This window comes from Passer domesticus, chromosome 3 (genome assembly GCF_036417665.1).
Source record: "Passer domesticus isolate bPasDom1 chromosome 3, bPasDom1.hap1, whole genome shotgun sequence".
Taxonomy (NCBI): domain Eukaryota; kingdom Metazoa; phylum Chordata; class Aves; order Passeriformes; family Passeridae; genus Passer; species Passer domesticus.
In genome coordinates, this window is record NC_087476.1 from 25168584 (window position 1) to 25194284 (window position 25701).

The 25701-nt window shown below is 40.3% G+C and overlaps 1 protein-coding gene across 1 annotated transcript in view; it reads right to left on the bottom strand.

Annotated features, from left to right (window-relative positions):
• COL21A1 (collagen type XXI alpha 1 chain) overlaps nucleotides 1-25701 on the bottom strand; it is a 146870-nt gene that overhangs the window by 105727 nt on the left and 15442 nt on the right. Inside the window, exons 2-4 of the mRNA XM_064412261.1 lie at nucleotides 22410-22481; nucleotides 21631-21858; nucleotides 2038-2171 (exon numbers count right to left, since the gene is read on the bottom strand). Of these exons, the coding sequence (XP_064268331.1) occupies nucleotides 2038-2092 (55 nt within the window). The 5' untranslated portion in view covers nucleotides 2093-2171; nucleotides 21631-21858; nucleotides 22410-22481. The remainder of the gene's footprint in view (nucleotides 1-2037; nucleotides 2172-21630; nucleotides 21859-22409; nucleotides 22482-25701) is intronic.

Consider the following 25701-nt stretch of genomic DNA (forward strand, 5'->3'; position numbering starts at 1 on the left):
GAAATTTGTATCCTCCTTTTTCTTCAAGCAAATTTTATGCTGAATATTTTAGACATCATCAAAATTGAATATTTACAAGACCTGATTAGGGTTATTTTTCTGAGATGCTTTAATAATACAATTTTCATTCAGATTTCAAAACTTGGAATTATTCTAAGTGCTATCCAGGAAATATTTAGATGATTTTTTTTTAACAGTACTGTGATTTCACAATGCCACACAGCCAGAACTAAGCCTAGCTGCAAAAATTTGTTTCTGACAGTAAATTTGGACCTTGACCATTTGAATAATGTGCAATTCTTCAATGAGATTGCCCAAAAGAGAAACTTCCTTCTATCTGGCATAAAAATATACAAACTATTGGAGAACATCCTTCTTTCCCCCACCACTCTTGCTGCTGTATACCAGGATTGTTGCTATTTGGTGAAAAAAACTCAACATGGCAAACACATTATTTGTATGTATCACACCTGTTTACAGAATGCTAACTTTTGTTTAGAAACTTCTACTGATTTTCAAATATAGATAAAACAAGTTGTGTATAAGATTTGCATAGAATACAGAAATTTTTGTAGTTAAATATGCATGTTCAGTGGAATCCTATCTTTATATTTTTACTCAAAGATTAGACACAATATAGCTATAAGCAGTTTTATCTAAAAATCACTACCATGTGGGTCAAGAAAACATGCAAATTCTCATACTGTACATATAACAGTGGAGTTCAAAGTGGAATAATACTACCATAATTAGTTTTAAAAGGGGGAATGGGTCATGCCAGAACAAGATTGAACAGTTTCTTTCCTCCAATTCATTCCAGAGATTGCAAAGTGTGCTGTCAAATAGCTTGGGCCTGATATAGCTGGCCTCATTTTAGTTATTACAACTTGGCATTCATGGCCCTCTAAAGAAAGAACACTAGAAATACGCTATTGGGAACTACCCTTGTAAATTAAAAGCATTCCAGGTCAATGGCCCTACATACAGTTGGACATAATCCTCCAGATGCTGAGATCAGCCTGTCCCACCACTGCTCTGCCCACCTGCCAGGCAGCACGTCTTTCTAAGAGCCACAGTCCTCACAATAATAAAACACATAATAAAGACGTTCTTGAGCCATGAATTTAATAGGGCAAAACTATTCATGGAGGCTAACCATGCTAGTTAGTGCATCATTCTCCTGCCCAGGCACTGCAAGAAAGCAGGAGCTCCACAAAGAGCAGAGAAGGAGGGATAGAGTGAGTTATGAAGCAGGAGTGTTTGGAGGGCAGTGAAACAACAGATGGAAAAGGCAAATTCTGGTGACAAGGCTAAATTCTCTGTAAAAATATCCTAAACAATGACAACACTGGTTCTATTTTTTTTTTCTCACATATATTGTAGAGAATGTATTTTTTTAAAAAAATTAGTTAATTTTAAAAACCACAAAACACCAAAACAAAACAGGAGGTGAATCAAAATAATATATTTTTTCAAACCCCTTGATTTCTTATAAAACTTTATATTCAGGATCTCTTACGTCACTTAGCATTTGGGGGCTTTACAGTGGGCAGATGAAGGATGTTCAGTTATCACAACAGAGCACACACCCACCCATGGGAAGTGTGCTGGATCACAATGTGAGCTTTGCTTCTAACAGAATTACATATGACAGGAACATGTAGACTGTGTTTTAAATTTAGTTTTATCATAAAAATGTTCAAGGATAAAGCTTACCTCTTGGTTCTTCATTGCTTTCCAAGTCCATGACTCCTACCCCTTCACCTTCATTTTCACTGTGCCCACTTAAAACTTGTCAGGTACTAACCACAGTGGGGTGGAGATTGTTAATCACTATCAAATTTATCAGCTTCCCTCTACATCTCTTAACTAGTTGCCCACTATTTTACACTGGGCTCAGATCCTCTCTTAAATTGGTTTGAGTTGTAAACCCAGGTCATTCAAAGCAAGAGCTAGAGGTTAAAATGATCAGCTCAAGGACCCAAATCACCTGGGCACAAGTACCTTTGGAAGGATCTTTGTTGTACCAATACTAACAATTACTTTCAGGAAGGGAGCAGAACAGCAGAGCCTCCAGCTGCAGCCACACCATCTTCCATCAAAAGGGGTGGAAAGAAAAGGATCATAAGGCAGGACAGTCCAGGCCCTCTTTTGCTCTGAAAATTCTGTTCCTGTAGTTGGTGAGGAAAAAAGAAAGAAGGAATGAGAATGCACATCCAGAAATCTACTTCTTCTTACATACAGAAAGGGGAATCTATCTAATCTATTATCTCATAAGATGTTATTCTCAAACACATCCAGCTCAGGTGTCAGACTGATATAGTGCTGCTACAAAATAGTGTAGTGGCTAGACTTGTAAGTCCCTCCTAGGCTTGAATATAATTTTTTTCTGATCTACTTCTGCCACCCAGTGGATATCTCATATGAAAACTCCCCTTTGTGTTTATTACAAAAGATGTCCCAGAAAACATGTTCTTCTCTGAGTGATTATGAGCAGGCAGCTAATACCAGGGTCTTAGTGTGCAGGAATAGGGGGCAACATAAATTTTCAGGGGCTTTGACGTGTCTTTGAGTACTGCAGTAGTGTCTTTTCTCCCCACTCCCAACTTTCGTCATTTTTTCCTCAGTTTCACAGCTTTGGAGGAGATATAAGAAGACTCCTTTTTCATACAAGGTATTGTCAAATAAATCTAGCTCATCAGAAAACAGAGAAGACACTCCAGTAATCACTGCCTGATAAAAGCACTTAAGAAAACAAATTATTTTTTTTTCTAACAGCAGCTCAAATATCATGAAGTAAGAACACCCAGAGCCACACACTGAAGTCAACAACAGATATAAAAGCCATGCCTAGGACAGCACATCTATTTTGTGCTTTGTCTGATTAACTGAAGAAAAGCTGTGGTATAATAAATGCAATCAGTCTTGGATGAGGCATTTCCTAACATCAGAAAGTTTATTTTCCAACATGGAAAATATTCTCATGAAGAACATTTTGCATTAAGATTGGTATGAAATTTATCTTCCATCTAAAAGGCTTCTTGAAACCTACTAAATCTCATATAAATCAATGGAAAAGTCCTAGCTATTAGGTTTTCTTCCACCACAAAAACAAAAAACCCAAACCCCTTCCCCCCCCCCCAAAAAAAAGGAAAAATAAAAAAAAAGAAAACCTCACCAAGAAAACAGATTTAAAAGAGAAGGCATTACAAAATACTCTGAACAAAGTCAGGCTCGAAAATCATCACCTCAGCAAATCTTTACGTGTGACTAGCCATAACAGCTGTGGTATGAACAATTTAGTGCTTACAGGTCTAGGACTCAGAAGCAAGCTCACAGCTCTCTTTTATCCACCCATTGCACATTCAGGCAGAGGCCAGTCTATGGGCTGAACTTTCTTCACTAAGATGGGGAAAATCGAAATGTTATGACAACTATGAAAGTATAAGCGCATATTTCTCTCACCCTTTTTTTCCTCAGCAAATCATCACATCAGTCAGTTCGAATCATTTGTAACTTTTGCCTCCAAAGTGTAAAAAATTGTAGGATTGCTGAGCTGAGGTGAAGATGGTGAAATAAATGTCATTCAGTGCTGGGCAGCACTAGCACACACTCAGTGGCTCAGGGCAGACTATGCTTTTCTTAGACCCTTCTCTGACTTCTGCTTGACCCAGAACTACAGGCCTCTAAATTAGCGAGGTATCTTCAAAAAAAAGGTACAGATGAAACTCCTTAAAAAAAATTCAGAAAAATCCCCACCTGCCTTGTTAAAGCAGGTTTAAAGTCTCCGCACTCACCACGCCCATGTCCTCCTGTACCTTCCTGAACTAGCAGATCCTTCCTGCTCATGGCTCCTGATGCTCATAACTCAGTCAGGTGTCACTTACAGAAAAGTGTTTTGGTTTGTCTTGCTTCCCCAAGGAGAAAGTTTGGGAATGGTTGTTATTTCTGTCTTCCTCCCTCCCTTGATAGTCTTGCTGAGGAGAGAAATGCTGAGCAGACCAGAGTAGAGGGATGTGTTCTAGCAGCTGGAAGGATTCCCTATGTCCAGTAGCTTCAAGTTTATATGGTTCATCAGGAAAGAGCTTAACTCCAGCTGGAAGATAGATCTAGAATATACAGTATCTCAGCTATTATTTCCCCAACAAGTCTGGCAGCTAAAGCAATGAATGAAATAGCCTTTCAAATTTAACCCTTTCAGAACTTATAAGTTTAACACTTCCTGAACCCTATGGTCTCATTTCCCTAGATTTCATCATTGTCTTCACCATGGGCCACAGAGGAATCTCTGCTTCAGTACTTCCTGCATCTCCTCCCCTTTCTTCTTCAGTGACCTTGGTGCCTGAATAGTTGTTGGTCTCACATATTTTCATTTCTCTCTTCTCTGGCTGCAGTTGCCCAACCAATATTTTTCCTCCTTCTTAATTATCTCAGAGGTGCTACCACTGTCACTAGTGGGTTCAGCCTTGGAGCCAGCTGGCATTGCCTCTGTCATACAAGCTTCTGTCAGTTTTTCACTGAAGTGACCTCTGTAGCCTGCCAATACCAAATCCTGGACATTCAAACACAATAAATCTGTATTTTTTTCCCTGCAGGTAAAAAACCACCCTTGGTTCCTGTTGAAGGAAATGGAAAACTCATTTCAGCTTTAGCTCAATGAGAACAAAATCAAGTATAACATTACACCAATAAAAGTCCTTCATGTTCCATATCAGTGTTTCAGAAACATTTAGATTAGTGAAATGGGCCTATTTTTCTCTTCCAGTACACTAACCTAGTGTCCAGGTTATACAAGAATATCCCAGTGCCCTGGATAAACCACCAGCAAGTTTCTGTGGAGGGGGCAGCTGCTGGCACATTACTGTCTGCAGAAGCAGAAGTTTGCACTAAGAACATTCTTTCACATAGTTCTAATTGTAAGAATTTCTAGAAAAGGTAGTCCCTTTTAAAGTTAAGGAGCTTTAGAAACATTATGACAATAAAGTAGAAACAGCTCCATAAAAAAATCTCACTAAAATGCTACCTAAATTCCCTGTAATTATCTGGTTAACAGTGTTTGGTTGTACTGCCTTCTTCTAGTATCCAGGCTAAAATTATGTCTATAGTCAAATATTCAAATGTAGTTGTTTTAAAATATGGCTTTTACAGAAATAAGAAAAAAATTTACAAGCAAATATCTGTGATGTTATCAGATTGGTTTCATTTCCATGTAAGGCTAAATTCAGATTCAGCAAGCCAGAAATCTTCCCTAGAAACATCCTTCTGTGTCTAATGACAGAGAAAGTTTTACTCTCTCTATTTCTATGACAGAAAAAAAGAAGATAATTCAAAAACCATAAGTAACCAGAAACAAATTTCTGAAAGTCATCAGGAAAAGCTCATGGTCAGAAAGGTGTCATTGTACAGAAATCCTGCTGCACCAATTCGGTATTCACTCAGCAAGAAAAGAGCTTTCTTTTGAGCCATTGGTATCACCACTTGCACCAAGGCTTTCCCTACCACAAGACTTTTAAATTTGTTTTTCAGTTTTGAAACCATAATTGGAAATGGCTGCAGTAGCAGGGAGACTCTCCATAAAACAAATGCAGGTTGTTCAGTATGGTTTGTCACCACTGACCCTTACACATCCCCACTATAGACTATTCAGCCCTTGTTTTCCTTCCATACCTTCTGCAGCCTTTGCACAGTTTGGCACATGGGGAAAACTGCTATAAGCTGCAGCTGGTCCAGACCTCTGACAGGGCACAGACAGCTTTTGCTGCCTGACCAGCCTCTGCTGCCAGGAAAAAGAGAGGCTGTGTTCTGTTTCTCTTGCTCAAACCAGAGTGCTAACCCCAGCCACTCTTGGTGTTTAGGTTTTCATGTTTTGGAGGTTATTATTTTATATTTGCCAAAGCTTGTGGGATCTTGACTACTTACTCTGAGATGACTCACATTTGGTTGAAATTAGACAATGGAACATGGAAAGACGACAATAAGAGTAATACAAAACCTTCACGCAGGAGACAAGTCATAAAATCAACCTTCTCTGCTTTTGCTGTGGGCTGTCCTCTGTTTCAAGTCTTTCAGATACTCCCCAAAGGGAAAAAAGTAATTTGTACTACCAGCTGCCTTCAGTAATAACAATTTTATGGCTCTGTTGAAGATAATGACATGTATTTCAACTTCAGACTCTAATAATATACTAAAACTGCAAAAGACACATGTAGGTGTTGCAGGGAGAATTTAAAACAGGCAAAGAGCTGCCCCCCTTTGAAAGAGAAATGCATTCATAATACAGAAAATACTACAGCATTAAAAACCTGTCAACCAAATTAGCAATTTTATATTTATATTACTGATCTCATCTAATTTTTCAAGCAATTATGTAACTTTAAGCAATTTCCATATCTTCATACAGACCAAGTTTCTTAGCCTAAGGTTCTGTGGATGTAAAGGAGTTGCACAAAGGAAGCATCTAATATCATTTGTAAAAGAAGGTAATTCTTCTCCCTCATGCTTTTATATTCACCATTTACAGATAAAAATTCAGATAAATATTTTGATGAAAAAGTGGCATACCTCCTTGTCAAGGTACTAACTTTCTTCTTAAAATTTAATGTTAGCTTGCTTGGTAGCAATATATGTCAGACTTTTTAAAGCACAATAGAAGGCAAGTGCTATTCCATCCAACATGTACCCTTTTCTGACCTTTCTTACCTTAAACAAGTACAATTGTCTGAAAAAGAAAACTGTTGTCATTATTAAGGAAATAAAAAGAAAATTTAATCAGAGACCTATGAAAATAGAAATCCACTAAAATTGTGCCACAACTCTGACAATTCGACACTCTATTTGAGCACCTAGAACTCTGCTAACAATAGATAAATGAATGTTGTCATCTCTAAGTAAATTTATTACAGTTGAATATTTCTAAATGACCATGCTGAAGCACAGCACTTTCTATTCACCTTCTAGTTACACCTTGAGGTGTAGAAGATATTGTAGTTTTACCCTGTAGCTCAGTACAGTCCTGGAGGTGCAAGGAGAAGCTGCTGCCATTACTAACCCTAGGAGTGATTCCCACAGCAGCCTATATTCTGAGTAACACTCATGGCTCAGAAACCAGCATTTCTAGTGCAGCCTACAGCATTTGGCAAACGTGACAGCTGAGCTTCAGAAACCTTCACATCACACATGCAGGACATGAAACAGCGCAGCACAGATGAGATCACGTACCAGAGCAGAGCCTACCACGACAGCAGTGCTTAAAACCTCTCAGCTTCCTCCACGTGCTTTTAGGTCTGGCTGCTAGGATGACAGCTTGCTCAGAGTGACACCAGAATGCTTCAGTCTCTGAATTTATTTTTTTTTTCCCCCACAGAGAATCATAAGTGTATTTTGACTTCTTAATGAGTGACTAAAATCCCAAATCCCACAGCAGCCATCCTCAACACACCATGGCCTTTGCTTCCTCTCTGCTGAAACGAGCCAAGCAAGTCTTACACAAGGCCAGATTTCTGGAGCCCAGGTGCCTTTCCACAGGCAGAGGGGAGAGGTGTGGGAAGACATTTGTACATTTTTGTGGGATCACAGTGTGCAGACAATCAAAAAATTGTGCTGACCACCTGCACCCTGGTGCTGCTCTTCTTTGCACCCTATTTGATTCAGAGATGGCTTGGTAAGAGAAGGGTGGTACCTTGTTTTGATACCAAAACTGCAGCATATGGCTGCTGTATTTATAACTCTTTCAGACTGTCCTTTTGCCCTTGGTAGTTATATTAAAAGAAAAATGGGCCATGAAAGGAAATCAGCAGCACTTCCATGTGGACATGGAAAGCTCCTCAGGGACAACTGACTGTGTTTAAAGGTTATCTGGTGGCCTGGGGCTCCATGCCTTTGCTGAATGCTGCTGACACACTGGATTTGTGGGTTTCCAGTGACTGTCCAAGTTCAGCACTGTCTCCATGGTGGCAATGAAGAGGCCTTATTTATTTTCCAAGTTCTGATTTCCATCCAAAGGCAAATTTGCTGGCAAATGAGTTTCAGTGACTCTGCAAGCTGGGGAGGAACAAGCACTGGAGAGCTGGCAGACCTTTTCTTCCCCTGCATCTGGGAAGAAGATTTCAAAGACAAAGGCTGTGCAGACAGGGAGGAGGCAGAGGGAGGTGGAGAGAGACAGCCCATCTGTGCCAAGTGCAGGCAACCAGCTGGGACTGCAGCAAGCAGCTCTTGGGAACAGCACTTGGTTCTGGCTTTGGTTTTGGTTTTGCTGTGTGAGGAACTGCAAAGATGCTTCTTCTCAGAGTACATTAGAAAGGCTGTAAATTCTTGTAGCAGAGCTGTCCCTTGGCAGACACTGCAAGTGAAATCACATAAATGTTTTGGGGCTCCTGCAATTCCCACATCAAGCAGGGCACCCATGCACCCCTTAGGAGGTGACCCTACACAGCAGCAAGCTGGCTAACAGGCACAGCAACTCAGATCCATTCCTAAACCCCAACCCCTTTCTAAGCCCCCTCCACAGGCAGAACTCATTATGAGCAACAGTCTCTTCATTTTGACCAAAAAAAAAAAAAATCAGTTTCCAAATGTTCTTGTTTCGTATACCGAGTGAGACTAAAACTTGCTCTTTCTGTTTATAAATTCATTTCAGCTGTGCAGTCAATAAAAAAAGCTGCATGTTCTCAGACAATCACAGAGAATTAGGGAGAACTGGCAAGCTAATATTAAATAATCACCAGGAAAAGCAATCATGAGAGGAAGCCTGCGCTGCCGGGAAGAGAACACAGCCTGGCTGTATCGGGAACTTTCCGGCAGCCTTCCAAGCCGCTTTATCTGCATTACAGTGAATTTCAAGTTCCTTTAAGAGTATCTCAGGGACACATAAAATAATTGTCTAACTACACACACCATGACACTAATTAGAAAACAAATAGATGAGTAAAAGAAACCCACACACCAAAGGCCGAGCCCTGTTCTGCTCCTGGACACAGCTTGTGACCACTCAAGCACTGCAGTGGCCGTGTCCATCAGCCTGGTGAAGCCTCTGCTTCCACACAGGCTCCAACACTGCTCTGCTGGTTAAACTCATCTCTACACGCATCCAATAGATTCCCCCTGCCTTTAACAAGATTTCAGGTCCTGTGGAGAAACTGCAGTGTCTTCTAATTTAATACAGATTAGGAGGCAATTATATCTCTACTGATTTCAACAACAAAATAATTTTCTTTTTAAATGGAAAGTTTTAGGTCAAAAATTCACTGTCTGCAGCTTTATGAGGAACAACACTCTTTTAATTCAAAGTATAGCACCTAATTTTGCTCCAATTGCTTTCTTTCCCTCTTAATTTCTTCCATTTAGTATCCACAAAAAATATTAAAATGAATACAGTAAACTCTTTCACAAACAGCAGACTTAGTATCCACAACACTGCATTTACAGAAAACAACGGTGCCACCAATCCACAGGATTGTGTGACCTGCAGATATAAAGCTTGCAAGCATGAAAACTTCCTTCGGTTTTGAGCCCTATGGTCACCACTAGAGGGAGGAACTGGATAAATAATACTTCATTCCATTTGCAAGAAAAACACTGACTAGTCGTAAAGAGCTCCTAAGAGGGATAACTCTGTTATAAGAAAAAAGAAAAACAAGCATTCCACAATTAAAAGCTCAATTAGTCTAGTAAAAATCAGAAATCTTTTCCCCTGTTTCTATAAATCAATATATGGGAGTTGGGGTGGGAATCTGCCTGAAGATTGTTAAAAATTCTCGGTAAAAGTGACTGCTTTTGCCAGACTGAAAAAACAAAACAAACAAACAAACAAGTCACACCAAAATAAAAATAAAACTATACTGACTGTAATGAAAAGAAGACTTTCCCTAAGAGAATACACAAGGGTGGAAAAGAGTGCACTAGGAACAAAAGGTGATTAAAACTCAGAAAAATAACTCACATGTGAGTCCCATCAGAGAGTCAGTCAGCATCACACACCAATGCAGGTACCCACCTGCCTGATCCACCAACCAAAAGAGCTGGTAGCTTCCTGGCAAAATATATTCATATCTTCAAGTGTTGCTCTCCTTACTTTAAGGGATAAAATGGATCTTCTAACAATCAAGAAATAATTTTGCATTTCTTGCTCAATGCTATCTTGTGCCAAGGACCATTAAAATCTTTCTTGCATTCTGTACAGTCTTAAGCATGAGTGTTTAATCTGGTGTGGTACAGAAGAGACACAGAGATTGCCTTTCTGTCAGGACATCAATGACAATGTGGTCTTTGCTGCCAGAACTACTCACTTGCTGTAAATTCCACCTGAGCCACAATCTGCCTGTCACAAACTCAAAAGGCTGCAGTGATGGAATACTTGGATGTGAAACCTTTTGGGTAAGCCACACTGTATGAAAAATACACGTAAGGGCTGTTAGAACATGCCTGCTGACAAATAGAGAAAAGATCCAGTCAATAAATCACACTTCCAAGGTTTCTCACATGGCTATTTTCATGGTGCTCTAATGCAACAGAGATATCCACATCAAGAGCCACATTTTAAGGTGAGTAGTTAAAGGATTTGGCTGCACAAGTTTCCTTAGTCTAATTACCCCTATGTCTGGTAAGTTCAAAGAACAAAAGGTCACTATTTTAATTTTATTCTTCAAGAAACCTCTGCTGAAGACACCAGGGCCACTCTCCCTGCAACACTCAGGACTGCTCTGACAGCTGCACAGCAGATGAGACTACCAAGAGCAGGTTGCCCACTTACCTGATCCTTTGAGGTGAGTTGTCTTCCAGCACACCCAAAGAGCATGATCTCAAGGTGCTTTTATGTGAATTGATTGCAATTAACACAATGATCTGTTTGTTTAGTAGTGTCTTGTCTCCTAAAAAAGAAATCAGACAGCTCAATTTATAACTTGCATAGAGCTTTTCCTGTGATTTGTGGCAGGATTTCTGTAGTGGGTTACATTTTGTGAGCTGAATTTTTCAACTGCAGCTATCTCACTTGTCCCAGACAATCTGAATTCCTAAAGAAGCTTGAATAATTCAGTCTGGAAATATATATTTTTTCATTTATTTGGGGTATATTTAACAAATTTAATAAATTTGTCCATGGTAGAGTTTTCTGCCCATCTGTTTAGGGGTGGAATTGTTATTTAGAGGCAGATACTTATCAAGAAACACCTTGTGACTGCTGCCAACAGAAAATGTATCTGGTTTGGTTATTTCCGGGACTATATTTTAAAACTATCAGGTTTTGCAACTCAAAGAAATGAAGATGCTCCTCTTCTTTCCAAGAAAGTCTGAAGACCACAGGCATGCCCAGCCCTGGCACTGGTGATTCCCAAGGGGTTGCTGGCTGCCTCAGAGGAAGTCAAAATTATGGACCTGCTTCCTCACTGCCTACTAAAACCAGAGATTTAGAATGGTTTGGACTGGAAAACACACAGTCCCAGCTTCCCACATCTGAATCTGCACCTAAATTGATTACTTTATGTCTCCATTAAGAAAGCTCAATGTAATTTTTATGAATTTCCTTCTTTGGGCTACCTGGTGCATTCTAGAGTAAATGCACTTTCAAACCAATAGACCCAGTCGGAAGGAATGAGACATTTCCTTCCCCAGCTCTAACAATGACTTCTTGCCCTGGGAGAAAAATATCTGCTGCTCAGAGTTGCTTATTCCATAGGTAATTAGACACAAAAAGGGAGTGTTTTTTCAGGAAATGTGTTTCTTATCCAGCTGCATGGACAAGAAATTGCAAACCCAACTGCATGCACTTACTTAATTGATATGTGGGTTCAGTAGTGTAAACGTAGCTGCAGTGTCCCTCTGCAGACCATGGACTGTGGCAGCGCTGAATTGGCCTAGGAAATCTTCAAGCCATGCACAGAGCTCAGCACCAGTGTGTCTGTACTGATACACAGCATGTTACACCAACTAAAGGAGATTTATGATTTCAGAATACATTGAAAACCCACTCATGGATTTAGAAACAAATTTGGTGGGTTACTTTATAAAATAGCATAATCTTTGGATGGTTTCTATTCATTTTCATGAGAAAGTAAACCATTTTTAAGCTTAATGTTAAATTGTATCCTAAATGAAGGTACAGTTCAGGACATCTCCTAATGCTTCTATACACAAAGGAAATAAACACATATAAATACATAATAACATATATACATGTATATATTGGGGAAAAAAAGAGTGTTATGTTATAATAAAAGATGACATTTTAATTCTGTGAGACTTAAGTTCATTTCTCTTAGGTAAAAAAAAAGAGAAAAAGAAAACAAACCCACAAAACATGTTTTATTTTAGTATTATTAACAGACTTTTTTTGTCTATGTCAAGTTTAAAATATCATGCATAAAACTATGAAGAGAAATCATGGTTACTTCTCCATTTTTCTTCATCATAGCATGCTTATTTTAACAAAGATAGTATTTTTGACTAATTCTAAATTTAAAAATTTCAGATATGAGAAAAAAGAAATAAGAGAGACCATTTTTATGTTTGCACACCTGCAGCATTGATTAAATACAGGCATAAGGAAGTACTGCAGAGTATCACCAGTAGAAACACAACAACCTGAAATTGCACTATATGAGTGGTAGCATACATTATATATGTATCTATCATTCAGACATTTACTGGTGACTCTGATCACTATTAGTGATAGTCCAGTACAAACAACCACTTAAGCATTAGCCTTGAAGTTATTTTTGTACAAAAAAACTATGTCTGAACATTAAAAAAAATATTGATGACCTTATAAGTGTCCTTATTTAATGTGCTCTGAATCTCTGTCTAAACATACTCTAGCTCTACACAGAACAAAAGATTTATAAGTGCTACACATGTAAATATATAAAATCAGGGTCTAGAAATATACACAAGAATTCTTTTGAAATTTAGATTGAAGAATGCTCTACATAAGAAAGCAGCAGGTAGCATCTTCCATTAATACAGCACTTCCTCATATTTGATGGAAAAATAATAGAATTTCAACCAACATGTGTTAAAAACCTTCAAGAAGTGGGATAATTTAACCCTACTTTGCGGAGAAGTGAATTTAGGTGTTGAATGTAATACTTGGGAGTTTATCGTGAAAGTTTGTTCTAAAAAGTCAGCTTTCTGGTCTTCTACAGACTTTCACTAGATGATTATTGTAGCTGCCTTATTTTTTTCACATGGTTTTGATGATTTTCTCTTTCCTGTTTCCTGAATTGAATTATCCAGACATGGATAATATTTTTCAACATAGGATGGTATGATATTAAATACATTTATTTCTTATCATTATCACCATAAGAATGAGCCAGGAAGAGTTTTCCTCTTTATTTTTAGAAGGTAAAGATCAAAATTACCCATGTCAAAACAAATCTCATAATTATTAAAAAAGCCATTTTTGCTAAAATGTGTGTATATTTACCTTAAAACACAGCCTGAACATTTTGTGCTTGATACCTCGGGGAAAAAAATTGCTTTTAATATACCTATAATACAGTATTTTTAAAAAATATCATATGAACTGGAGTTTAAACAGTTGTTCCTATTTGTTGAATAAAATTCCTTATGCTGAATAAAATCACAGTTGTTATGAAGAAAAGGAAGAGAAATCAAATGTAAGAATTCCTCTAACACAGTTAACCAAATGCAGTGTGTTAGTGGCAGTCACAAAGAACAGCCATCTGGTATGGATACACTGTGGTGGCTAGAACTTCTGCCATACAGGAAAGCAACATTGCAAATACAAATAAAATCCCAAACAACAGATCTCTGACATTTGGAGAAATAGTAAGGTACAACTTGAACCAGGAGAGTAACAGTATGATTATCAACTAGGATAAATGAAATCTAGCACAGTAGTTATTAAGCAGCTTTCAAACTAAGACTGGAGCTAAAATCTGTTCTGTCATAATCCCTTCAATTACAATACTGAGACAGCAACTGCAAATTACATGAACATTAAAAAAAACCCAAATGTGGCCATCCTCATACAAACAGCTACCACCAGATTTCAGGCTCTTCAGGGTCTGATTATCATGTGGTTCATTTTTATTGTCTGATATGAATCACGCCTGGTTTCTTGGACCGAAAACAAACAGATTAATGTTTCTTGTTCTTGTTTCCACTTCCTCTGTTTCATATGAAAATGTCAGAACAAAATAAGTGGTGAAAATATTCATAGCCAAACCTAACAACTGCCCCTGGCCAGAGTAGGTCAGCTCAATGTATGCTCTGCAATGTACAAATGGAAACCTAATGAGTTCCAAAGGAAGTATTCTGCCACATCATGTATCAAGCCTGTGGTCATCAAAAGTGTCCCTTACACAGGAAATTTCCCAACTTTAGGTACACAGTGAATATTTCTTCCTGCCTTCTCAGCAACTAATTCTGATGTCTGTCCATGCAGGTCTGCTACTTCTTTGATTTTTTTTTACAAATCCCCTTCCCTTCTAAGCTGTCCTTTCTCTACTTTCACAAGAATGTTTTGCCCTTCAGTCCCAGTGACTGCCTCAGTCTCCTGGTTTGATAAAGAGATTCTTTCAGGCCATCATCTCGAACATTATTCAAACTAGAAAATATTTTAATAATAAATGTTTTTAGATACAATACTGATGTTAGTCCTCTGCCAAGGACTACAGCAGGTACAAAGTTGATAATGAATTAATGGCAAGGTCAGCATGACATCATTGCTATAAACCACAGAAGTTTTGTACAATGACTAAGCACAAAATCCATCCACAGGCATACATGGTGCAGATATCTAATATTCATAGATCAAAATACTACAGGAATAGACAAAGGAGTAAATCTTTCCTATTTCCAGGTACCTATTCACAAACCCCCAATTCTGTATTGCTCTTCTGATTAGTGTAAAAAGAGTAAACTCCTCTGGACCCTGAATGCACAACAATTTCTGGTCCACATCTTCACAGGTAGCTGATGGGTCACTCTGCTCTACCAGGCAGATCTTTAATATTTTTCAGTTTAAATTCAAAACCATCCAATTTTAGCTTCAAAGATCAAACCCCTGTAATGCTCACTTGAGGTAGAGCACACGGCTTCAATTGCAGCTGAAGTAAAACGGCCCCACGGCACCGTGCTCGCTGGGGATGCGCTGCTGCTTGTCCAGCGGAGGGCAGCAAAATATTTACTAAGTATTCCTCCTTTAGTGTCCCCATCACGGAGTTGTGTCAACAAATGACTTCATAAAAACATTGGAAGGGTTCCGTACTTCTTCGTTTGGTTTACAAGACCTTACTTATTTGTTTATTTTAGTCAGAAAGAAGTTTTTAGAATCTCTGAGACTATTTTCACTTCAGAGACCATGCCTTAAAACAAATAGTGCTTGCTGTATAAATAATTCTGTGGTACTCCCATTCTTCCCAGGACTAATGACATCTGTATCAAGAGGAGGAAGGTACTGTGCTCTGCCTCGAAGCCAGTTAGTCTGATCTCTGAAATGCTTGTGTAAATTTACCAGTGGTTTAAATGCAACTGCAAATCTCCAGCACAGCTGTACCAGCATACTGATCATCTTGCATCATTCATTTGCTCTGAGCACGTTATCTCAGCTTTTAGCTTAACAGAAAGGGGAGTCAGCAGCACTAATGGAATAGTTTGAAGGCTGTTCTAAGCTGGAAGCCAAATTAAAAAAAAAAAAGAGGGGAAATATTTTAATGAATCTGGTAATGGACTGTGTGCAGTTCTCATTAGTATAATCTGACTAGCAGATACATCTAGTTTACATTGATTTTTCATGGAAAGCTACTGATAATAATCTTCCTTGTAAGGACAGACTGACTGCAGAAAGACTGCTGAGAATAAAATACATCTTGTCTAAAAGTTTTTAGTCTAAATCACAAGAGATATAAAAGATCTTTAACTAAAGAATGCACATATGTTTTATAGCTTGCAAAAAACTCACTCTCATTACATGGTTGGGGTATCCTCCTGGAAATGAGCTCTCCCACTGACTTTTGTAAGGACAACAAGGCAGAAGGTCTACCTTCTACAAAGAGTCACCACAAAACGGTTTGGAGTCAGCAAGGGCACAGAGGCAGCTGCATTTGCCTCCAGCATCTGCTCAGACTTTACACTGAGCTGGCAATACCTGTGCCACAGAGCAGCTCCAGCAGTGGAGTTGGCCCTGGCAGGAGAGCAGAACAGATGCCCATGTCCCAAGGGTCACAACTGTTGTGCTTCTGGTGCTGGTCCTAAGCAGTCAGTTCATGAGCTTGGGCTGAAATATTGAGCACATGCTGGGAAAAATGCACAATTATAGACAGAAATTTGAACCATGCAGGGGAGTTTTCCTGGCAAATACTGGCAAAATTCAGTGGCTTAAACTGTAAATTAAGCAAAGAGCTATCAGCTGGATGAGCTATCAGTGAGCACCTAGATAACACAGTGAGTGTACTGGAGAACCCCTCTGACACCATAAAACAGGCTGTAAGGGAAAACACAATGAGGTTATTCCTGGGAATTCAGAACAGAGTAGCCTGAGCAAAAGCAGATATTCTCAGAAACAGAAAAGGTTTTGCTGTGTTTCTCACTAAGATATTGGCAGCTGATTGTACTGTAAATACTCAGCTGGAGACAGTGAAAGTGAAGAAAATAACCATGCAACAGAACTGCTGAACAGCAAAGAGCCAGGACTGCGGTTGGGGGATGGAAGATAGCAGGGCTCTCCCGCAGGACTGTCCTACAACCAGCAATAGTGTATTTGCAGCTGATGCTTTAGATAAGTAAATTTCTTGATAGCTGAGTGGAAATGCAAAAGAGATGGGATATCTCTTAGTGGTGCAATTTCAATCAGGGAAGGCAAATTCACTGACAGGACATATATCCAGAATTTTCTGAAGCATTATTCCTAAATTTAAAAACTCCTAAAGTAGAATGAAGATGCTACTTCCTCTTGGAGTTCAATGAACTATCCATAAGAAATACTTACCCACATAGACAGCAGTATATATAATACATCTTGAGTAGTTACAATGCACAAAGTACCTATACATACACCTAAATTATACTTCATGCTCACACCTGACTCTGGCAAATTATTTTTACTGGCACACGCTGCAGTAAATGTAATTACAAGTAACACAATGCTCACAGAGTGCTGGCAGAGTGGAAATCCTGCAAAAGAGAAGTGCTCTACCCTACAGAATGCAGGGATTCACTGAATAATGTCAATGGGACTGAATGTCCCAGTGCCGTGTTTGTAAGGTCACCAGGGCCTGCTGAAGAGCCTGGGCAGGCTTAATTCAATGCAGTTGTTTCTCAACTGGAAAACATGAATATTATTTCTAAAGCATATGGAACTGCCTTAAGTGGTTGTTTACAGTAGTATTAATTGCTATGGGGCCTGATCAGATGGAAAAGTTAAAAGGAACAAAGCCGGAAAAGTGAAACAATAGCAGAGAGAAGGAGTGGCCCAGTGCACACAATAACCAGGTTCACAGCTGCTAAAAAACATCTCACCCACGGCTCTCTGGGACTGAACTGTCCTGCCAAGGTTGTCAGAGAGACACCCATGCAAACACTGAAACTAGAGTCTTTCCTTCCCAGATTTTGCTGGCTTCCTGTCAGGCCTGGGGGTGTCACCCTGTCCTGCTCACAGTGTATTCCCTATTGCTTTTGCTGTCAGGTTCCACTTAGCTTCCACTGGTCTCTGCCTGCTTAACTTTAATACTTTTATAGCACTAAGTGCCAGCAAAGGATCAGGAGCTTCCTTTCAGCCTTGACAAAACATACATTTATACCACTGGGATGAGAATCAGCAGTTTCTTCACACTGGAAGTCTGGCACTGCATACTGAGGTGTCACTTGTTTTGGCTATGCCTGGCCTGGTTCCCCCAGTATCTTCCCTGCTTTAAACTGCTGGATTAATTCCACCTCACACAAAAATATGATGCTTTCACTCTTCTACTAGGTCCTTCCCCCCACATCTACAACTGGCTTATTGCTCTCCTTTTTGTCTCCTTTTTAGTTCAGTATTTTTGCCAGGAGAGCAGGCAGCTCACTGGGAGCAACAGCTCAGACCTGGAATACAGCAAACCGACTGTGATTTAGAGTTCACCTGGGGCACAGAGCTCTGATCAGCCCAAAACGCATGAAGCAAAGTCTAAATACATTCGTTTTGATATATGATAGCCCTGACACCACAGACTTACCTGGATTTCTACCCAGATTTTCCAGGCACAAGCACAGAGTATCTGCTAAGAGTCTTCCAGTTACAAACTACCCCTGCAACTGGGGTTGTAGAAAACAAAACAAGATTTATTTTCAAACATAGCGCAAGGGTAGTTTGTACTCTTTTCCTGCGTTGAGAAATTTAACCCACTGGAAAAAATACAGTAGGTACAACTATATTTCAATAAACAGCTCACGGAGAGCCCAGAAACAAGCAGTGAATAGGCAGAAGTAAGACACTTCTTGCATTTGATGGATGCTTAGGCAATGTAGCATGGTTCCGTTCAGGACAATAGAGTTTTCCTGTCTGGCAAGGGGGGTCCAGCGGGGCCAAGGACAGCGAGGGGCAGCCAGGGCTGCTGCCCTGTTTCAGCAGCACCTCACTGCCCTGAGTCACAGCTGCAGCGGCGGCAAAGCTGCAGCTGGGAACAGAAGAGCATCTTGCCAAGCAAGGGAGCGAACGCGGCTGGCAGGAGACCCCTCGCAGCTGCCACACACAACCTGGGCCTGCCCTGGAAACCGAGCAGGCAGAGGTGCCGAGGAATGGCAGCACGGAGCAGCAGGACACAATGGCAGCACTGCAGGGGCTCCTGCGCCAAAGGAGGGCCCGGGTCTCCAGGAGGGAGAGGGCAAGGGCGAGGGAGAGATGCCTATCTCGCAGCTTTTGTAGCGGCTCGAGCCCGAGCTGAAGAATGGCTCCTTTGTCTCGGCCCCTCATTGGGCCTAAAAGCCATGAGTCATGCGGCCAGATGGCCGGGGCAGCCTCCAGGAACGCGGGGGGGAGGAAAAGAAGGAAAGCTTCATTCCTGAAGTTTGCGCTGATCCCTGAGGCTTAGGCAGCAAAACTGCAGGGAACGCGCAGCGCCTGAGGGGTGGCTGAGGGTCCCAGGCAGCTAAAGGCACTCCCGGGTAAGGAGGAGAGCTGGGGATGCACCTTTGGACAAATGGACTTCTCTGCTTAGAGCAACTTTGGGAGACGTGTGTGATTTCAAAGTGCAGCTGGTAGCGGGGTCTCCATTCCCTCACCACGCCAGGAAAAACCCCACTTTCAGGAGAAAGCCCCATAGCATCGTGGGCCCTGAGAGCCATCACTCTGGAGCTGCCCAAAATAGAAACTGCAGAGTGGGTGCCAGAGGCAGCGAGGCTGTGTAACTAAGAAAACGGCTGAAAAACAAGTGCTGAGCAACAGAGAGGTATTTTTGTATTAACCCTGCCAAATGGATTATTTATACCCTAATCTTCTGCTGTTGGTATGACTGAGCTTTTTAAAGGAAAGTTGCAGCCAGCTTCTTCTGGTTATTTAATAAGTCAGATAAGCTCACATCTTAAATCAGTTCCACCAACCTCTGGCTGCCATCCCATGCATATGGATTCCAGGATAATTCTTAAGGAAGGCAGAAAGTGACAGTTTACAAAAAGCAATCCTGGGAACAACGAGGCATAAGGACTGTCCAGACTGTAAACAGACCTTAAGCAGCAAAACTACATCAAGTGCTGGAAGTGTCTTGCTTCAAGAGAAACATCCATGACATGATATGCTGGTTAGGGGAACTGGATCCTGGAAAAAGTGGACTCGGCCCAAGCAGTCTTTGCTGCCCAGAGGGTGTCAGTGAAAGCTGAAAGGCAAGGAGGCAAATATACATAAACAGAACAGGGTTCTCCAGTTCATGGGAGCTGGGTGCCCTGGCATTAGCACACGCAACACTTGAAGAACAGAAAAAAAGACAAAATCTTAGACTGCAGAAACCACCCTGAGAGGCTCAAGGCAAAGTAATTTCTATATTGAACGGCAGCATCTAAGCAACAGCACCCACAGAGCTGGCACCTACCTGGAGCCCTTGCCTGCCTTCAGGTGCCTCCTTTTCAAAGCCCTAGAGCCCCTCTTCTGCATTAACAAAACCCAGGTGTCGTGCCCTGAGTGACTGAAACCACCTATATGGGATGAGCAACAGCTTCTGTCTTTTTCTCATTAGTTCTGTTCATGTCATGGTGTAGGAATGGTCACCCTCAATTATCCTTAAGAGACTGTGCAGCTCACCACATCTGCTAAAAAACTGAGCTAAATCCTTCCAGGCATACTTTGGATATTTACACAGCAGAATGTATGTATAGTCATTTATTACAGAATCCTAATAATGGGCTCCCATCACCTCTCACATATACTGTCAAGATCCTCCATTCCTTGGCTATCTTTAATATTAGAAAAGCTTATGTTCCCCTAAAATTTAACAGAAATCTCCTTTACCTCAATTTAAGAACATTGCTTCTTGTGCTTTTTTCCCCCTGGAATATCATTTATTCCCTTCCTCCTTGAATATTGCTTAAATTATTTTAACAAACATTGTTATCATGCCTCTCCTCAGTCTCCTCTAGACTAAACATCACACTGCCTTCAACCCATAGGACATGATTTTTTTAAACCTCTATCTTTCTATTTCTTTGTTTCTGAACTCTGTCCAGCTCTGGTCCACATCTTTTCTGAGAGTGAAGCATCCACAGAATCAGATCTGAAATTTCACCAATACTTGAAGTACTAAAATAGTCACTTTGGACATCTCACTATACGGTACCTCTGACATTACCTCTCATTGCTGGACTTGTAGTTTTTAACTACTGGGTTTCTTCCCTTCAGGCTTTTGCCATGGAAAATAGAACTTGGGATGTTACCAAACAGTTGGGAAGGGTTTTAGAGATTCCCAAGCCAGGAATCTGATGGCTCTGTGTGGGAAACAAGTCCAGATATGAGGGTAGACTTGACAGAATAGGTGATACCTCTTACTAGTTTATACAGACTTGATAGTGAATTTGAGCTGATTAATCGTGAAGCACACAATACTCTAGTACGACTATTTCAATAAAATGAGAGTATTTCTGTTGCTCCTCTGGTTTTTTTAAACTGGAATTACTTATTGAGCACCAAATTACTTCTTGATACATTATTGAAATCGACACCAATTTAAAAACTGAGGAGCAAGCACTACAAGTAAACAAAGGCATATGCTGAAACAGATTCACTGGTGGAAACTAGTAATAGTTTCCTAACTTTTTGAGAAGAAACTTAAGTATATTAAACAATTGTCACCATAACCAGAGGAAAATACTGTAATGTGATTTAAGACTTATGTTTAATTATTTGCTCTGCCTAATTATCTAGTGGACTCTGGAAGAATCCTTACTGACTGATGTTTTAGTCACTTTTCTTGAGTATTGAGATTTGCAAAACTTTATCCACAGCTTGCAGTTCCTCTATTTTTTTTCCTCTTTGGCATGAAATTTAGCATCTAATCACACTTTTTACATTTGGCTTATGATTGCCTACCAAACTATTTCTGAGGGCAGAATCTGACTCATATGGTCTGGCATCATCATCCCCCCAGGACTGCATGTTTGTCTCAACCAGCCCAGCTTTATAATTAAAGCAACATTTGAAAAATTACCTACACTTCAAATTCTAAAATATCTTCATTTGTCTTTATCAAAAAGGCAGGTCTCTTGAGCTGCTTTCACCTCTCAGTCAATCTTCTGGCAGCTTTGAACCAAAGCTTTTAAGCTTCTCTGTTTTCTCATTCACCCATGTGACTCTTTACTTCTTGATACCTTCATTATTACTCTTCTACTTTCTTTGTAGTCTTGTCCTCAGTTATGGACTCTTTGGTTTTAGTCACATTTCTGAGTGGAGAGAAACAAGGAGCCTGAGTGAATGTTTAGAATTAGCAAACGGGTGTGTTAGCAGACACTGAGGAAAGACCCTTTTGGGAAGCATGATACCTTCATTAGGCACTCCATTAACATCAAAACTCTTTATGGACAGGTTTGTACCAGACTATTCTGGGAGCTGGTTAGATTCCTGGTTTTAAATGGTTGCATACCTTCCCATCCTAACTTTAGAAACTGGCTTGGTTACAAGCTTTACAATTCCTTCTTCTATTAGCTCTTTCTTCTGTGTTCTAGAGAAATAACATGAAGTTCCCACAAAACATGCAAAGATTTTCCAGATTTGGAAACTGCAGAGAGCACTGTAGTGGGGAATGCACCCAGGTCTTGCATCTAACCCAGGAGACTCGTAATCACCCAGAGGCTGACACAAAGAATAAGCTTTTAAATTCTTAGCTAAACCTAGCAATCTTGTAAGTAAAAAAATTAACAAAAATCAAAACTGAGCAAGCAAAGGGAAAAAGAAAGAAATTTTTTTTCATTGAAATTTAATTTGGGTTGCTTACCCCACAGAGAGAAAGACATCTGTGTTGAATAGGCTGAAGATGAAATTTTCTGTAGACAGCACCAAGTCTCCTCTGAAATTTTAAAGAAATAAAATAAATTTCATCCAAGAAATAAGGGGTTGCCCAGGAGAATGAAAACTCTAGATAATGTATGTCTTCCGGGAGGAAGAGGCAAAAGAAGCATGCTGCACAGAGACCAAAGTGTCTTGTGTAGCTGGCAGGGCTCAGCACAGACTGCTCCAGCAGCATTGTTGTGTGCAGGTCGCGCTCCAGTCTGACAGTGCCCTGAGGCCAATGTGCCCAGAGTGATAAAAGTTACTAAAATAATCCCATCTCTGCAGGCTGCAGCTGAGGTGAGGACAGGGGGATAGGTGCTGTCTGTGCAGGAGAGGGTGTGAGGCATGTCCCAGCAGGCTTTCAGTGCTCCTCAGGGATGGGCATCAGCCTGGAACTGCTGGCCCACAGCCCGCTGAGGGGCTGTTATCTTGTGCAGGCACAACTCACACAATTAACTGATTCACCTCTGGGCCAGGAGAGATCCTGATAGCTGCTGGGGGTGCTACCTGTGCTAACAAGCTTCTTCAAAGGCAATAAGTGTATTAATAACAAAAACTGAAGCCACCCATGAAGCAAGCAGTGCCTGGAGAACCAAGGATGCCAGCAACACCTTAGGATGAACAGTCAGGCTCTTCCACTGCCTGTAATTTAACATTTCTACTCATTTCCTAGGGTGACAAGGCAGCAAAAGCACTGCTTCCCAGGAGCATTCAGTGGTTTAGCACAGAGCAGCACTGCACTTAATCCTGTCATCCAGATTCTTCGTTGTTCTTGGAAAAGACACCAGAATACCACGGGAGGAGCTGGCCTAATTGCTTCCTTTCATTACCATCTATGGATGCTTCTGTCAAGCTAACCTTCTTTACTGTCTGGGCTTCTTTATAGCTCCTGACCTTCAGCCTCATGAGAGGGTTGGAGATACCAGCTTCATTGTCCACTTCCCCCATAGTCTATTTTTTAGCCCCTTTTTTAGCACTCTCTGCCCATCATGGTCATTCAAAGTAGTTACTCTTTTCCACAACTAACCCTGCTGCTCTATCTAAAGTGCAGTTTTTCAGAAGAATGTTTTGGACAGGGTATTTTCTGCTTCCAACAGACCAGTGGCCTTTTTTTTTTTTTTTTAAGATTTCCAGGTATTTTGTTTGCTTGACAGCTGAGTTTTATGTTACCTACTTCTTAATTCCTATAGCAAAGGATTTTTCTTTTTCTGCAAAGTAGATATGGCACAGAGATCACCAAAGACCTATAAGTATCCCACGTCATTCCCAGTACTCTGTTGGTTTTACCATCTAAATAACATTTAGCAGAATATCTATAACACCTGTGGTAGGAAATCACTCCTTATTCAACAACATTAGAAGAAGCAACAGAATTACTACAGAAATTGCACGGCCTCAAGTAATTTGCTGGGCACAAGGCAGAGTTAAACAGGTAATGTTTTTCTAGACTTCGTAGTGGCCTTTAATTAGTGATCAGGCACTGAAACTTGTATAGTAAAGTTTTCTTCCCTTGAGGCCTATCTTTCTTTTTAACCCCAAGAGTAGAGTTGTTTCAGGTCCCCAGTCCAACAACACCTTGATCTGATTAGAGCAGAGAGGGTAGAGCAGTCCCTTCTGTCAGTGGTGGTCACGCTTCACCACCATAAGACAGTTGTCTTGGTGCAGCATCCCTCAGTCTTGGCAATTTTATCTCAGTCCTTTGGATGCCAAGAGAAAAGTGGCAAATCTGTAGAACACAGATTTCTCAGGCCCACGTGCATGGCCTGTGAATTTGTGTGTAGAAGATGCTTCTGACAGGAAGGCTGGATTGCCTTCCAGCTGTGATGCCCAGATAGACAAACCAACACTGTCGGAAACTGCATTTCCAACACCCGAACAATTACAGCATACCCAGCAGGATAGGACTCCCTTCAACATATTTGCTTAGAAACAACACAAACAACACAAGATAACCACAACCATTTTTGACTGAGTACTTAGAAGACTAGCACCTGAAAGCTATAGGAATTCAATTTTTAAATGCTTTTTCCACTTGGAAGCAACTACACCAGAAAAAGGAAAGTTGATACAGAAAGAAGGCACAGACTTTAAAAATAGATAAAAATGAAAAGTAAAGGAATTAAATCTACATTGTGAAGGACAGTACCAATCATAGTGTTAGTGATTCCATAAGAGTCTCCATCTTCACATTTTTGACTTCTTCATCTGCGAAGCAGGTTGCAAACAAAGGAGAATTCTTATGAGGCAAAGCAGGAAAAAATTAACTAAAGGGTAAAAGTTCATATTGAATCCAAAGCCAATAACCCCCCAAAACAAAACCATAAGTTTCCTTTAGCCAAGTACTTTTATTGCTCAACTTGTAATTTCTATAATTAGAAAAACAATGAAATAAGTTTTTACTATCTTTGTTATTGTACATTATTATTTTCTGATAAGAACATTTGAGAGACCTAAAAAGTTTTTATGTTTATGAACAGACTTGCAGAGTTAAATAGCCTCACCAACAAAAAAAAAAATTCAAAAACTAGGGGATTTTAAAACACTAAAAGTATGCACTTTAGGGTGCAGAGCCAGTTCCACTTGCAGGGTTTGTAGCAGCCAACAGCATGAAAGAAGAGATTAATTGAGAGACCCATGAAAAGGATTCTAATGGCACAATGCAAACTGTCCTTGAGGGTGAAAAAAAATTAAAACAGATGATTTGCAATAAATGTGAACTGGAAATAATTTTATTACAGCAGTACCCAGAGAGTTTCTTACACTGTCTCTTGTGTTATACCATGTTTTTAACATCAATCTTATTTAAGGTCCTATACATACCATACACTAGGATAGTCATTTTAGCATTATTGAGGGTGACTCCTAGCAGGATGGCCTGGATATAAACATCATTAACAAAGCATCTGCTCTTGGCCAGTAATAGAGATAGAATATGAAAACAGACAAGCGTTTGATTATATACTGTAAGGCCAACAGACTGCACAGAGATATTAGTTTGGGTCTCAGTGGCAAGTTAATGCTGTCAGATCAAGTGAATTAATCTTCATTTTGTTCTGTTCAAGCTGGCCAGGCACAGCCAGAGCCACAATGCTACTCTGTTGGGGTAGTTTAAATCTCACTAACTACGAAAATGGTCTGGGTGGAAAGGACCAGCCTGTGGAGGCCCATGAAGGGCCTCTACTGCTTTTTTGTATATGGATGTACTGGGGACTGCTTGTAGGAGCAGGAGCTCACTC